Source organism: Coregonus clupeaformis, chromosome 37 (assembly GCF_020615455.1).
Source record: "Coregonus clupeaformis isolate EN_2021a chromosome 37, ASM2061545v1, whole genome shotgun sequence".
In the NCBI taxonomy this organism is placed as follows: domain Eukaryota; kingdom Metazoa; phylum Chordata; class Actinopteri; order Salmoniformes; family Salmonidae; genus Coregonus; species Coregonus clupeaformis.
Genome location: NC_059228.1, coordinates 4,481,463 through 4,497,908, shown reverse-complemented (window position 1 = coordinate 4,497,908; position 16,446 = coordinate 4,481,463). Strand labels below are relative to the sequence as shown.

At 41.9% G+C, this 16,446-nt stretch overlaps 1 protein-coding gene across 1 annotated transcript in view; it reads right to left on the bottom strand.

Annotated features, from left to right (window-relative positions):
* The window catches only part of ptpn20 (protein tyrosine phosphatase non-receptor type 20), a 73,831-nt gene that overhangs the window by 36,498 nt on the left and 20,887 nt on the right, over nt 1-16,446 (bottom strand). The window contains exons 16-17 of the mRNA XM_041866935.2: nt 3,155-3,256; nt 2,613-2,706 (exon numbers count right to left, since the gene is read on the bottom strand). Coding sequence (XP_041722869.2) covers nt 2,613-2,706; nt 3,155-3,256 — 196 coding nt within the window. The remainder of the gene's footprint in view (nt 1-2,612; nt 2,707-3,154; nt 3,257-16,446) is intronic.

The following is a 16,446-nucleotide window of genomic DNA, read 5'->3' as shown; positions in this document are numbered from 1 at the left end:
CTGAAGCAGGAAGCACCAGTGATTCGGCTAATAAAAAAGTGGTCAGATGACGCAGATGCTAAGCTACAGGACTGTTTTGCTAGCACAGACTGGAACATGTTCCGGGATTCTTCAGACAGCATTGAGGAGTACACCACATCAGTCACTGGCTTCATCAATAAGTGCATCGATGATGTCGTCCCCACAGTGACCGTACGTACATACCCCAACCAGAAGCCATGGATTACAGGAAACATCCGCACTGAGCTAAAGGGTAGAGCTGCCGCTTTCAAGGAACGGGACTCTAACCCGGACGCTTATAAGAAATCCCGCTATGACCTCCGACGAACCATCAAACAGGCAAAGAGTCAATACAGGTCTAAGATTGAATCATACTACACTGGCTCTGACGCTCGTCGGATGTGGCAGGGCTTGAAAACTATTACAGACTACAAAGGGAAGCACAGCCGCGAGCTGCCCAGTGACACAAGCCTACCAGACGAGCTAAACCACTTCTATGCTCGCTTGAGGCAAGCAACACTGAAGCATGCATGAGAGCACCAGCTGTTCCGGACGACTATGTGATCACGCTCTCCGTAGCCGATGTGAGTAAGACTTTTAAGCAGGTCAACATTCACAAGGCCGCAGGGCCAGACGGATTACCAGGACGTGTACTCCGAGCATGTGCTGACCAACTGGCAAGTGTCTTCACTGACATTTTCAACATGTCCCTGACTGAGTCTGTAATACCAACATGTTTCAAGCAGACCACCATAGTCCCCGTGCCCAAGAACTCTAAGATAACCTGCCTAAATGACTACCGACCCGTGGCACTGACGTCTGTAGCCATGAAGTGCTTTGAAAGACTGGTCATGGCTCACATCAACAGCATAATCCCAGAAACCCTAGACCCACTCCAATTTGCATACCGCCCCAACAGATCCACAGATGATGCAATCTCTATCGCACTCCACACTGCCCTTTCCCACCTGGACAAGAGGAACACCTACGTGAGAATGCTATTCATTGACTACAGCTCAGCATTCAACACCATAGTGCCCTCAAAGCTCATCACTAAGCTAAGGATCCTGGGACTAAACACCTCCCTCTGCAACTGGATCCTGGACTTCCTGACGGGCCGCCCCCAGGTGGTAAGGGTAGGTAACAACACATCTGCCACACTGATCCTCAACACGGGGGCCCCTCAGGGGTGCGTGCTCAGTCCCCTCCTGTACTCTCTGTTCACCCATGACTGCATGGCCAGGCACGACTCCAACACCATCATTAAGTTTGCCGACGACACAACAGTGGTAGGCCTGATCACCGACAACGATGAGACAGCCTATAGGGAGGAGGTCAGAGATCTGGCCGTGTGGTGCCAGGACAACAACCTCTCCCTCAACGTGACCAAGACAAAGGAGATGATTGTGGACTACAGGAAAAAAAAGAGGACTGAGCACGCCCCCATTCTCATCGACGGGGCTGTAGTGGAACAGGTTGAGAGCTTCAAGTTCCTTGGTGTCCACATCACCAACGAACTATCATGGTCCAAACACACCAAGACAGTCGTGAAGAGGGCACGACAAAGCCTATTCCCCCTCAGGAGACTAAAAAGATTTGGCATGGGTCCTCAGATCCTCAAAAAATTCTACAGCTGCACCATCGAGAGCATCCTGACTGGTTGCATCACCGCCTGGTATGGCAACTGCTTGGCCTCTGACCGCAAGGCACTACAGAGGGTAGTGCGTACGGCCCAGTACATCACAGGGGCAAAGCTCCCTGCCATCCAGGACCTCTATACCAGGCGGTGTCAGAGGAAGGCCCTCAAAATTGTCAAAGACTCCAGTCACCCTAGTCATAGACTGTTCTCTCTGCTACCGCACGGCAAGCGGTACCGGAGTGCCAAGTCTAGGTCCAAAAGACTTCTCAACAGCTTCTACCCCCAAGCCATAAGACTCCTGAACAGCTAATCATGGCTACCCGGACTATTTGCACTGCCCCCCCCACCCCATACTTTTTACGCTGCTGCTACTCTGTTAAGTATTTATGCATAGTCACTTTAACTCTACCCACATGTACATATTACCTCAACTACCTCAACTAGCCGGTGCCCCCGCACATTGACTATGCAACGGTACCCCCCTGTATATATAGCCTCCCTACTGTCACTTTATTCTATTGTATATATAGCCTCCCTACTGTCACTTTATTTTTACTTCTGCTCTTTTTTTCTCAACACTTTTTTGTTGTTGTTTTATTCTTACTTTTTTTGTTTAAAATAAATGCACTGTTGGTTAAGGGCTGTAAGTAAGCATTTCACTGTAATGTCTGCACCTGTTGTATTCGGCGCATGTGACCAATAAAATTTGATTTGATTTGATTTGATTTGATTTGATTAGTGATGTCTGGTTACCTATTTGAATGTGTGAAGCTAGTCTGATATTGGTTGATTACTGATGTCTGGTTTCCTATTTGAATGTGTGAAGCTAGTCTGGTATTGGTTGATTACTGATGTCTGGTTTCCTATTTGAATGTGTGAAGCTAGTCTGGTATTGGTTGATTACTGATGTCTGGTTTCCTATCTGAATGTGTGAAGCTAGTCAGGTATTGGTTGACTAGTGATGTCTGGTTACCTATCTGAATGCGTCCGTCCTGCTCAGCAGCGGCCCCTGGCACCAAACTCTTGATGTATATCCCCCCGTAACGAACACAGGTGTTCACTCCACCCTGTAGAGCACAACACATACTGTATCTCATACTGTACTGTATATATTATATCATAGCTTCTACCCCTGCCCCTAGCCTCGGACTATTGCCTCTGAAACTAACACTGGTCTTGATTCCCCTCTAGAGAACATATAACATACTGCATTAAGTATAGGAGACTACGAGTAGGGGCTAGACAAAGGCATTAGGGGTTGTTTTGATCATGACCCCTAAACCTAACCCCTAGCCTGACCCCTAACCTCCACCCTATAGAAGAGTGTGTACTGTAGATTGGTGTGACTGAGACAGTAGTAGTGTTATAGGTGGAAATGAGGAATATAATTACTAGAAGGGACAAAGCATTTTGACTGGAACACTCATGGGTACACATTCTAGTAATTCTGTTTCTATGGGATGGCCAAGGTGTGGGGTTGGGAAACACTACTGTAACATATATAGATTTACTCACAGCTACACTTATGCCCAGGTTGCCGTTAGCCTTCTTCAGCTCCACAACCAGCTGTTCCCCGGCTCTCAGACTGCAGATAGAGGGAGACCTGGAACACACATCCTGGAGGGAGAGAAAGAGAAAGAGAAAGAGAAAGAGAAAGAGAAAGAGAAAGAGAAAGGGAAATAGAGGGGGAGAAAGTGAGAGGGACAGAGAGGGAGATGGGGGAGGTGGTAAGAGGTAGGGGAGAGTGTGAGAGAGAGAAAGGGTGAGAGAAAGAGAGAGAATGAACGAATACCAAGAATGCTATCACGTCGTGAATTCTACAGCTCGTTTACAATAACGTCATACAAATAAACTAATTCCGAATTCCCTGAACTCCATCCTTAATCCATTTATCCATTAGCCACGAACATGACCTTGATCAGCTAATCTATTATCCCATTAAGTCTCCATCCAAGTCTGTTGAACAAGTAGAATTTTCCAAGAATTTCCCCTCAGTGCTCCACACTCTCATGCTCATAGTTCGTTCTCCAAGAGCGTTCTCTTGAGTACGTTCTTGTGGGGACGAGAGTGTGGAGAACGCATCAAAAATATTACATTTGATATTGCACTCGCACTCTGGTGCTACCGTATTACCTCACGCTGTACCTTCCCATTCACTGAACCTGCTTCCAGCCAGGACAATGGCAATAGAGATGAAAAAAGATATACATGTACATAAAGCAAACTTTTTACTTCATAATTATCAGCTAGCTATATAGTGCTAACTAGCTAGCTAGTTAGCACTATTGACTTAACATGGGCTTTGATAAGCAGGCGATCTATGCACACTACAGTGGGTACTGTAGGCAGTTAAACATGCCAAAATGAACACAGTTCGTATTTATTATTGTATCAAGATACAACATTGTAGTCAGGCAACATATGAAATGTGAATGGGCAACATTTAATTATAAAGTCAGAGTTTATTTTCTCTCGCTTCAGCTCAAATAATGTCTGCCATTGTTTTCAAGAAATGTTGCGTCATTTTTTAAGTGGTGGCGTCACTCACTGCCACAATCACCACATCAGGATGAACTCTTAGAATATCTAATATCCTCATCTGACCTGCTCCGTACTAAGTACCCAGACATCGGACAATTCTTGGAGACTTCAACCACCTCAGTGTACATAGAATCTGCCTTGGACAACAAACTCTGTCTGGTAGTTCAGAACAACACCAGAGGTGAAGCCATCCTGACATGATTGTCACCAACATTAAGACATTGTACTTGATGCCTGAGATCCTCCCTCCCGTCAGCTCAAGGTACCACAACTGTGTCCTCTGGAGCCCAAATGCACAACCAAGACCTTCCCAGTGCACTAAACGGATAGTACGACCTATAAAGGCAGCCTGGCTTAAGAAAGTTTGGCAAGTGGATTACCACTCATCCATGGCTGGAGGTGAATGAAGCAACCAGCACCAATGCTAAAGCTTACGCCTTCGACAACACCCTCCTGCCTGAAATTGATAGACATGTCCCTATGAAGATGGTGAAAACCTATGCATTAGACAAACCATGGATCACCCCCAATATTAAGCACCTTATCCACCAAAAGACGATAAGCCTTCAAGATAGGAAAATCATGTGCCTTGGCAAGCTTTTACAGAAACTGGGTCCAAAGGGAAATAAATGTGGCAAAAAACAAACAAATCCAAAGTAAAAGGCATGGAAAATAGAACCCCAGAGCTGGCACAATAGAGCAAAATCCATGTGCAACACAAGCTGACCGAATCAACTTTCCTGGAATCCATCCCCAGGACTTCTCGGCAATCGCAAACTCCATCAACAAAGTTCGTCAAGGTGTCCTAGTCATTTCCACCCCTCGAACGTTCAGCTCTGCCTCCTTTCCTGCCAGCCCCCTTACTGCCCACCATTTCATTGTGGGATGTGTATAGTAGACTGGCCTCCATCAACTGTCACAAATCCCCTGGCCCAGACATGATTCCAAGAATATTGAAGGAGTTTGTGTGTGGTGTGAGATCAGCGTTCCTCTCTGTGACATCATCAACAGGTCGTTCAAAGAAGGTATCATCCCTGGATAATGGAAAGAGGCTACCGGACCGGACCCCATACCGGAATCTACCCCACAAAACATTAAAGAACTGAGGCCTATCTCCTTAACATCTCAACTGTGAACAGTTTGCTGCACACTTGATCCTGAGGGACTTCACGCCAAAACTAGATCCTATGCAGTTTGGCAGCCGACAGAACTGTTCCATAGCACACTGTCTGGTCAGTATGATGGACTTGCTGTAGGTGTACAGCAAGTCCTTATGTCCTTATGAATGCAGAAAGCCTTTATAAACAGCTATATAACACATTATAGCATTTGTCATAAGCTGTCATCAGTAGTTTTGAATTGTTATGAGTAACAGCATAAGATGATATAAAACGAGTTATAATGGGTGTTCTAGATGACTGTTCATCCTGTTGTCATATGCTTGAATGTCAACTTTTAATAACAATTACCATTACACAGTCTGCATGACAATAATGTTATTACATGCTACATAAGAGTCTACATACCAGGTGTTATAACACGGTGTTATATCATTTACCAACATCTGTGTCACAATATTACATTGAAATAAATTATTGGCATCATAACCATGTCAAATGTCACTATAGTGTGCACAGACACTTTAACCTCAAACTCTGATGCCCTCTGGTGGTATTTTCTAAACAACGCATAATATTGTATACTACCCTCATAAAGTACATTTCGGTTTTAAAATTATAAGTCCTACAAACACATGCTTACTGTTAGAAAGTTAAGGACTGTGGGAACAATGTGACTACTACAGAGCCCGAGAAAAACAACAACACTGAAATGTAAAAAAATAAATATAATAACAACATTTCTTCGGGGGCGGTCCCCCCATTTTGGGCAACAAGATATTTGAAAGTTTAGATTTTAAATAAAATATGTCACCAATTATTGTTTCGAAATGTAGTTTATTAAATAGAGAAAAAATATATTTTACCTAATGGTGGCGCTCTAAATTTCCTTAGAAACACAGCCATTTTAAAAGTGCAGGGTTTGTGCAATGTGCCATTCCTTAATTTTTTTTGTCTTACAGCAATAATATACATATGAGAAAGCTGAAGTCTCTACCCACAGTGCATTCGTAAAGTATTCAGACCCTTTGACTTTTTCCACATTGTTATGTTACACACTTATTCTAAAATGGATGTAAAAAAATAAGTAAACATCAATCTACACACAATACCCATAATGACAAAGCAAAATCAGGTTGAAACCAGTTGCATCTGGTTTGGGTAGTGAATCACTGTGCAATAATGTCTGAAAGGATTTTCAAGCCTGACATCTTAAAATGACCTTAGCAATCAGGGCTTTCAAGATATGGAGTAAAAAAAAAAACTTTAAAAAAATGTCCCATTCACTTTTCCTATTGCAAACGAGGAGCTAGAGATTCTAAATGACATTGCCAGCAGAAAGATTTGATTTAAATGTTCTAAAAGACAAGGGCTGTAGCTTACAAATTGTCACTTTCTATAAAAAAATATATACAGTACCAGTCAAAAGTTTGGACACACCTACTCATTCCAGGGTTTTTCTTTATTTTTACTATTTTCTACATTGTAGAATAATAGTGAAGACAAATAACACATATGAAATCATGTAGTAACCAAAAATGTGTTCACTTTTTTTATATTTGAGATTCTTCAAAATAGCCACCCTTTGCCTTGATGACAACTTTGCACACTCTTGGCATTCTCTCAACCAGATTCATGAGGTAGTCATGTGGAATGCATTTCAATTAACAGGTTAATTAAAAGTTAATTTGTGTAATTTCTTTCCTTCTTAATACGTTTTAGCCAATCAGTTGTGTTGTGACAAGGTAGGGGTGGTATACAGAAGAAGTCCATATTATGGCAAGTACAGCTCAAATTAGCAAAGAGAAACGACAGTCCATCATTACTTTAAGACATGAAGGTCAGTCAATCTGGAAAATTTCAAGAACTTTGAAAGTTTCATCAAGTGCAGTCGCAAAAACCATCAAGCGCTATGATGAAACTGGCTCTCATGAGGACCGCCATAGAAAAGGAAGACCCAGAGTTACCTCTGCTGCAAAGGATAAGTTCATTAGAGTTAACTGCACCTCAGATTCAAATAAAATAAAATTGTATTTGTCACATGCACCGAATACAACAGGTGTAGACCTTACAGTGAAATGCAAGCCCTTAACCAAAACGCAGTTTTTAGAAGGAATACCAAAAAAATACAATATAAAATAATAAAAAATAAAAGTAACAAATAATTAAAGAGCAGCAGTAAAAATAACAATAGCGAGGCTATATACATGAGGTACCGGTACCGAGTCAATGTGCGGGGGCACCGGTTCGTCAAGGAAATATGTACATGTAGGTAGAGTAAAGTGACTATGCATAGATAATAAACAGAGAGTAGCAACACCCACATTTATGTTCTGAACATGAACTTTAACTGAAGTTGGCTGTAAACACAGAATCACCTCTAAGGGCATTCATACACCCTTGTCAATTAATTTGATTGTGTGCATGTGTTCGCCCTGATTTGCTGTACAGCTATAGGATCGGGTGCAGCGCAAATGTCAAATTGTAGGGAGAGAGGATTGACAAAAATTAATATGCAGCTCCAAAAATTGTTTGGTGATAAATAATATTAACGGTTTACTTTGTAAGCCCACCAGCAATTGGGCATCAAACAACAATTACTAGCATATGCCTACTGGGTCTTTTGGTATGTCAAAATCATTTGAAATTGATCATTTGCAATTTTGTTGATCAAATTAATTATGATACAATCAAAATGTGTTGTAACCAAAGTAATAAAAAGGGCTGTCTGGTAGCCTCAATAAATACACAAAGATTTACAGTGGGGGAAAAAAGTATTTAGTCAGCCACCAATTGTGCAAGTTCTCCTACTTCAAAAGATGAGAGAGGCCTGTAATTTTCATCATAGGTACACGTCAACTATGACAGACAAATTGAGATTTTTTTTCTCCAGAAAATCACATTGTAGGATTTTTTATGAATTTATTTGCTAATTATGGTGGAAAATAAGTATTTGGTCACCTACAAACAAGCAAGATTTCTGGCTCTCACAGACCTGTAACTTCTTCTTTAAGAGGCTCCTCTGTCCTCCACTCGTTACCTGTATTAATGGCACCTGTTTGAACTTGTTATCAGTATAAAAGACACCTGTCCACAACCTCAAACAGTCACACTCCAAACTCCACTATGGCCAAGACCAAAGAGCTGTCAAAGGACACCAGAAACAAAATTGTAGACCTGCACCAGGCTGGGAAGACTGAATCTGCAATAGGTAAGCAGCTTGGTTTGAAGAAATCAACCGTGGGAGCAATTATTAGGAAATGGAAGACATACAAGACCACTGATAATCTCCCTCGATCTGGGGCTCCACGCAAGATCTCACCCGTGGGGTCAAAATGATCACAAGAACGGTAAGCAAAAATCCCAGAACCACACAGGGGGACCTAGTGAATGACCTGCAGAGAGCTGGGACCAAAGTAACAAAGCCTACCATCAGTAACACACTACGCCGCCAGGGACTCAAATCCTGCAGTGCCAGACGTGTCCCCCTGCTTAAGCCAGTACATGTCCAGGCCCGTCTGAAGTTTGCTAGAGTGCATTTGGATGATCCAGAAGAGGATTGGGAGAATGTCATATGGTCAGATGAAACCAAAATAGAACTTTTTGGTAAAAACTCAACTCGTCGTGTTTGGAGGACAAAGAATGCTGAGTTGCATCCAAAGAACACCATACCTACTGTGAAGCATGGGGAGTGGAAACATCATGCTTTGGGGCTGTTTTTCTGCAAAGGGACCAGAACGACTGATCCGTGTAAAGGAAAGAATGAATGGGGCCATGTATCGTGAGATTTTGAGTGAAAACCTCCTTCCATCAGCAAGGGCATTGAAGATGAAACGTGGCTGGGTCTTTCAGCATGACAATGATCCCAAACACACCGCCCGGGCAACGAAGGAGTGGCTTCGTAAGAAGCATTTCAAGGTCCTGGAGTGGCCTAGCCAGTCTCCAGATCTCAACCCCATAGAAAATCTTTGGAGGGAGTTGAAAGTCCGTGTTGCCCAGCGACAGCCCCAAAACATCACTGCTCTAGAGGAGATCTGCATGGAGGAATTGGCCAAAATACCAGCAACAGTGTGTGAAAACCTTGTGAAGACTTACAGAAAACGTTTGACCTGTGTCATTGCCAACAAAGGGTATATAACAAAGTATTGAGAAACTTTTGTTATTGAACAAATACTTATTTTCCACCATAATTTGCTAATAAATTCATTAAAAATCCTCCAATGTGATTTTCTGGATTTTTTCCCCCTCACTTTGTCTGTCATAGTTGACGTGTACCTATGATGAAAATTACAGGCCTCTCTCATCTTTTTAAGTGGGAGAACTTGCACAATTGGTGGCTGACTAAATACTTTTTTTCCCCACTGTAATTCTTGACAGTGGTTCTATCTGCGCAAAATGTGACCCATTTCAAGAAACTAGGTGTATGTCGCACGTCACTACTTCACAGGAGAGGCACAGGAGATGAGTTCGGATTGGTCTGCCATGTAGCATGCTTCTGTCTATATTGTAACATGAGCTGCTCAGTATGTGTGGATAATCTTGTCTAACACAGCTAGGACTGTGGTGGTCACGAAATTTAGTCAGCTTCCACACATAGCCTACAAGCAACTGACGTAGACCTTTGGGACATCTATATTTTAAAAAGTCTAATAAATCCATGTAATATAGCCTACACATTCACAATAAATCCATTATTTATTTTAGACAGGTCTAAAGAAGCATGATATGAAGAAAATGTAGTCTATTTCAGAAGAACAGAATAGCATACTCTGAGTTGTCCTTATGTTAGGTCCTGATCTGGCTATGCCAAATGGCTGTGGGCTACACTAGTTCATTTAGCAGACAAGATTTGCTTAGGATTCCGTGGCATTATTTTATAGTATGAAGAATACAATTGAACAAAGGTGAATGAAATAGAAAGGATATTTTCTCCAAACGATTTGAGGGAGTGCGCACATACGGCTATTCTGTATTGAGTGGTTAACAAAGAAATAGGTATTCCTATATGCTTCATTTAAAGTTATTAATGTAACTTTAGTTGTTCTACAAACGTTGGGCTTTATGTTTTGATTTTTAATACATTGTAAGGCTGCATGATGCGACTCTAATGATGATTTGAAAAAAGTCACTTGAAAAGGCACGAGCTCTGCTTTGTTGCATCCCCTTTTTGTGGCCGTAATGCACCCTAAAGAAATCCATGCCTTTTGCGGCCAGTGGCCTTTGTGCTCTTCTCCCTGAGTGCTGAGCGCTCCAAATCACCCCCCACTCACATGGCTCTCCATCAGTTGATCGGGTCTTTCTCACAGGCTACAAGTGAAGACAGACACATCGGGGACGTAACTGCGCTCGTCCTTATCCAATTCCGAGGTGCATATTGAAGATATTGGAAGAACTGTCCATATGTACATTTCGTCAGCCAACAAGATGAGTAGGCCTAACAAACAGCAAAAGCACTAGCCTATGTCAATCTACATTTTTTTAAATGATTTTTTTGTCATTTAGCAGACGCTCTTATCCAGAGCGACTTACAGGAGCAATTAGGGTTAAGTGCCTTGCTCAAGGGCACAGACAGATTTTTCACCTAGTCGGCTCGGGGATTAGAACCAGCGACCTTTCGGTTCCTGGCACAACGCTCTTAACCACTAAGCTATCTACTATCCCCCATAGTACAAAACTCTACCTATTCTATTCTGTGCGAGAAATAAATATTCCAAACATAGTCTGGGACAGTTGTGGGATGCGATAGATCCCAAATTAATACAACCACTATTATCAAAAAAACATTTTAATGTGTCTGACGCAACAGATGAGAACGTTTAGCTTAAAATGGTGATAAACTATTAGGCTATTTCTTCAAATTATAAGTGCAGCAATGTGCACATGGTAGTAGGCAACAAGCGTGAATGTTCCATTCGTGGAAAACAGCATGATCAAAAGTGACCTCAAATGCAATTATGCATGTAATGCTTTTATTATAAAGGTGCATTTTTATGGTGAAAATTATCTTCCCTAACTTGAAACTCACACGTTGTTTATGTACAGTTGAAGTCGGAAGTTTACATACACTTAGGTTGGAGTCATTAAAACTCGTTTTTTAACCACTCCACAAAAATCTTGTTAACAAACTATAGTTTTGGCAAGTCATTTAGGACATCTACTTTGTGCATGACACAAGTAATTTTTCCAACAATTGTTTACAGACAGATTATTTCACTTATAATTCACTGTATCACAATTCCAGTGGGTCAGAAGTTTACATACACTAAGTTGACTGTGCCTTTAAACAGCTTGGAAAATTCAGAAAAATTATGTCATGGCTTTAGAAGCTTCTGATAGGCTAATTGAAAAATATTGTAGACCTCCACAAGTCTGGTTTATCCTTGGGAGCAATTTCCAAACACCTGAAGGTACCATGTTCATCTGTACAAACAATAGTATGCAAGTTTAAACACCATGGGACCACGCAGCCGTCATACCGCTCAGGAAGGAGACGCGTTCTGTCTCCTAGAGATGAACAAACATTGGTGCGAAAAGTGCAAATCAATCCCAGAACAACAGCAAAGGACCTTGTGAAGATGCTGGAGGAAACAGGTACAAAAATATCTATATCCACAGTAAAACGAGTCCTATATCGACATAACCTGAAAGGCCGCTCAGCAAGAAAGAAGCCACCGCTCCAAAACCGGCAAAAAAATTTCCAGACTACGGTTTGCAACTGCACATAGGGACAAATATCATACTTTTTGGAGAAATGTCCCCTTGTCTGATGAAACAAAAATAGAACTGTTTGGCCATAATGACCATTGTTATGTTTGGAGGAAAAAGGGGGTCGCTTGCAAGCCAAAGAACACCATCCCAACCGTGAAGCACAGGGGTGGCAGCATCACGCTGTGGGGATGCTTTGCTGCAGGAGGGACTGGTGCACATCACAAAATAGATGGCATCATGACGAAGGAAAATGATGTGGATATATTGAAGCAACATCTCAAGACATCAGTCAGGAAGTTAAAGCTTGGGTCACAAATGGGTCTTCCAAATGGACAATCACCCCAAGCATACTTCCAAAGTTGTGGCAAAAGGGCTTAAGGACAACAAAGTCAAGGTATTGGAGTGGCCATCACAAAGCCCTGACCTCAATCCTATAGAACATTTGTGGGCAGAACTGAAAAAGCGTGTGCAAGCAAGGAGGCCTACAAACATGACTCAGTTATTCCAGCTCTGTCAGGAGGAATGGACCAAAATTCACCAAATTTATTGTGGGAAGTTTGTGGAAGGCTACCCGAAATGTTTGACCCAAGTTAAACAACTTAAAGGCAATGCTACCAAATACCAATTGAGTGTATGTAAACTTCTGAACCACTGGGAATGTGATGAAAGAAATAAAAGCTGAAATAAATCATTCTCTCTACTATTATTCTGACATTTCACAATCTTAAAATAAAGTAGTGATCCTAACTGACCTAAGACAGGGAATTTTTACTAGGATTAAATGTCAGGAATTGTGAAAAACTGAGTTTAAATGTTTTTGGCTAAAGTGTATGTAAACTTCCGACTTCAACTGTATGTCAGTTAGGCTCTTCACCCCCTGTAAAGCGGAATAATGTGCTTAATTTTAAGAAGTTATTTGGCCACTTTAGTTGTGATACAAACCTTATCAAACATATAGGCCTATGGGCTAGACTACACGAGGTGTGCGACTATGATTCAAAAAAGTAAAAAAATGCTGGGCATCATTCACAAGTGATAATATATCATTCACAAGTGATAGGCTAATATTGTCACCCATCAGACTATTCTTGATTTAAACTTGTCTTTACATATGAAATTTAAAACGGACCATTATCATGCATCTGTATCGAAAGAGGGGCAGCTGGAAAAAATACATGTAACCAATGCACTTAAATTGTGAATGGAGGACGCTTTTCACGTTCATTTTCATGCCAGCCAGGTAGGAAAGTTGAGAAATAAATATAGTAGGCCTAGCCTATAGAAAGCTGATGGGATCCTCCTCTTTTTAGTAGAGGCCATCAAAACTCTGTTTTCTCGTGCAATTGCATAGCCTATAGAAATGTTGCGCAACATTTGCATTGATGTCAGAGTGATTAGAGCGATAATAGAGTGCTGAGTACCAGGCAGTTAGCAAGTTTGGTAGGCTACTAATGACCAGCAGCAGCATCAGAGCTTAGAGAAGCCTAATTACCGTGACTAAACGGTCATGTGGAATTTGACTGCCTTCATGACTCATGACCGCCGGTGTGGCGGTAATACGGTCACCGCAACAGCCCTAACCACAGCTTTTTTTAAAGATATCATAAAGAACTGAAAGTTTTGCTACTGCTCTCAACATTGCTTAACTGAAGCTAATCAACCCAGTCGCTCATGACAGCGTATGTATACCACGCTGAAATACTTTTGAGTTAATAGCACAATCAACAAAGCTCAGTGGGAAAAAGTTGTGATGGACTACTTTCTGGAGGATGATCATGCCATGCTGGTTCTCTCTGACTCTGAAAATGAATCAGACAATGAGGAAATCCCTGATTTAGGTAAAAACATGTTAATTGAACTTGACATTGTAGAGTCTTCTAATGAATGGTGTCGTTGTCACAGAAGAAGTTCACAGAGTTTTGAAATCAGTGGAATGCCCGGTGGAAGCCGAGAGATGATTGCCAAATGCGTAGAGTCCAAAAAGAGAACACAGCAAGAAGGTTGTTGTATAAAACACCTGTCTCTGGATGACATCTTCAAACTAAGGGCATCCACGACAGACAGGGGGAAGCCTTCATCTATGTACAGTGCATTTGGAAAGTATTCAGACCCCTTGACTTTTTCCACATTTTGTTGCGTTACAGCCTTATTCTAAAATTGTTGTTTTCCCTAATCAATCTACACACAATACACCATAATGACAAAGCAAAAACAGGTTTTGAGATATTTTTGCAAATGTATTACAAATAAAAATGGAAATATCACATTTACGTAAGTATTCAGACCCTTTACTCAGTACTTTGTTGAAGCACCTTTGACAGCGATTACAGCCTCCAGTCTTCTTGGGTATGACTCTACAAGCTTGGCACACCTGTATTTGGGGAGTTTCTCCCATTCTTCTCTGCAGATCCTCTCAAGCTCTGTCAGGTTGGATGGGGAGCGAAGCTGCACAGCTATTTTCAGGTCTTTCCAGAGATGTTCGATCGGGTTCATGTCCGGGCTCTGGCTGGGCCACTCAAGGACATTGAGACTTGTCCCGAAGCCACTACTGCATTGTCTTGACTGTGTGCTTAAGGTCATTGTCCTGTTAGAAGGTGAACCTTCGCCCCAGTCTGAGGTCCTGAGCGCTCTGGAGCAGGTTTTCATCAAGGATCTCTCTGTACTTTGCTCCGCTCATCTTTCCCTTGATCCTGACTAGTCTCCCAGTCCCTGCCTCTGGAAAAACATGCCCACAGCATGATGCTGCCACAACTGTGCTTCACCGTAGGGATGGTGCCAGGTTTCCTCCAGATGTGACGCTTTCCAATGTGGAAAAAGTGAAGGGGTGTGAATACTTTCTGAAGGCACTGTATGGGGCGCTCAGGGATTTCACCATGAGGCCAATGGTGTCTTTAAAAGGTTACAGAGATTAATGGTTGTGACAGGAGAAAAAACTGAGGATGGATCAACAACATTGTACTTACTCCGTAATACTAACGTAAATGACAAAATGAACAGACTGTAAAAATATTCCAAAACAAGCATTCTGTTCGCAATAAGGCACTAAAGTAAAACTGCAAAAAATGTGGCAAAGAAATCAACGTCATGTCCTGAATACAAAGAGTTATGTTTGGGGAAAATCCAACACAACACATCACTGCATCATGTTATGGGTATTCTTGTCATCAGCAAGGACTAGGGAGTTTTTTTTTTTAGGATAAAAATAAATGGAATAGAGCTAAGCACTGGGAAAATACTAGAGGAAAATCTGGTTCAGTCTGTTTTCCAACAGACACTGGGAGAAAAATTCACCTTTCAGGAGGACAAAAACCTAAAACACAAGGCCAAATATACACTGGAGTTGCTTACCAAGATTACATTGAATGTTCCTGAGTGGCCAAGTTACAATTTTGACTTAAATCGGCTTGAAAATCTATGGCAAGACTTGAAAATGTCTGTCTAGCAATGATCAACAACCAACTTGACAGGGCTTGAAGAATTTGAAAAATAATATTGTGCAAATATTGTACAATCCAGGTGTGCAAAGCTCTTAGAAACTTACCTAGAAAGACTCACAGCTGTAATTGGTGCCAAAGGTGATTCTAATATGTGAATAAGATACACTACATGGCCAAAGGTATGTGGACACCTGCTCGTTGAACATCAAATTCCAAAATCATGGGCATTAATATGGAGTTGGTCCCCCTTTGCTGCTATAACAAAAAAATTTAATTAAATTTAATATAACAGCCTCCACTCATCTGGGAAGGCTTTCCCAGGGGGGCCTAGCATGAACCATAAAAAACAGTCCCAGACCATTATTCCTCCTCCACCAAACTTTACAGTTAGCACTATGCATTTGGGCAGGTAGCTTTCTCCTGGCATCCACCAAACACAGATTTGTCCGTCAGACTGCCAGATGATGAAGCGTGATTCATTACTCCAGAGAATGCATTTCCACTACTCCAGAGTCAAATGGCAGCGAGCTTTACACTTTGGAACTTGGTAGTGAGTGTTGCAACCAAGGACAGACGATTTTTATGTGCTACGCGCTTCACCACTCGGCAGTCCGGTTCTGTGAGCTTGTGTGGCCTGCCACTTCACGGCTGAGACGTTGTTACTCCTAGACGTTTCCACTTCACAATAACAGCACTTACAGTTGACCAGGGTAGCTCTAGCAGGGCAGAAATGTAACGAACTGACTTGTTGGAAAGGTGGCATCCTATGACGGTGCCACGTTGAAAGTCACTGAGCTCTTCAGTAAGGGCAGTCTACAGCCAATGTTTGTCTATGGAGATTGCATGGCTGTGTGCTCGATTATACACCTGTCAGCAATGGGTGTGGCTGAAATAGCCGAATCCACTAATATGAAGGGGTGTCCACATACCTTTTGTATTTATAGTGTATATCTGTATTTCATTTTCAATAAATTTGCTACAATTTCTAAAAACATGTTTTCAC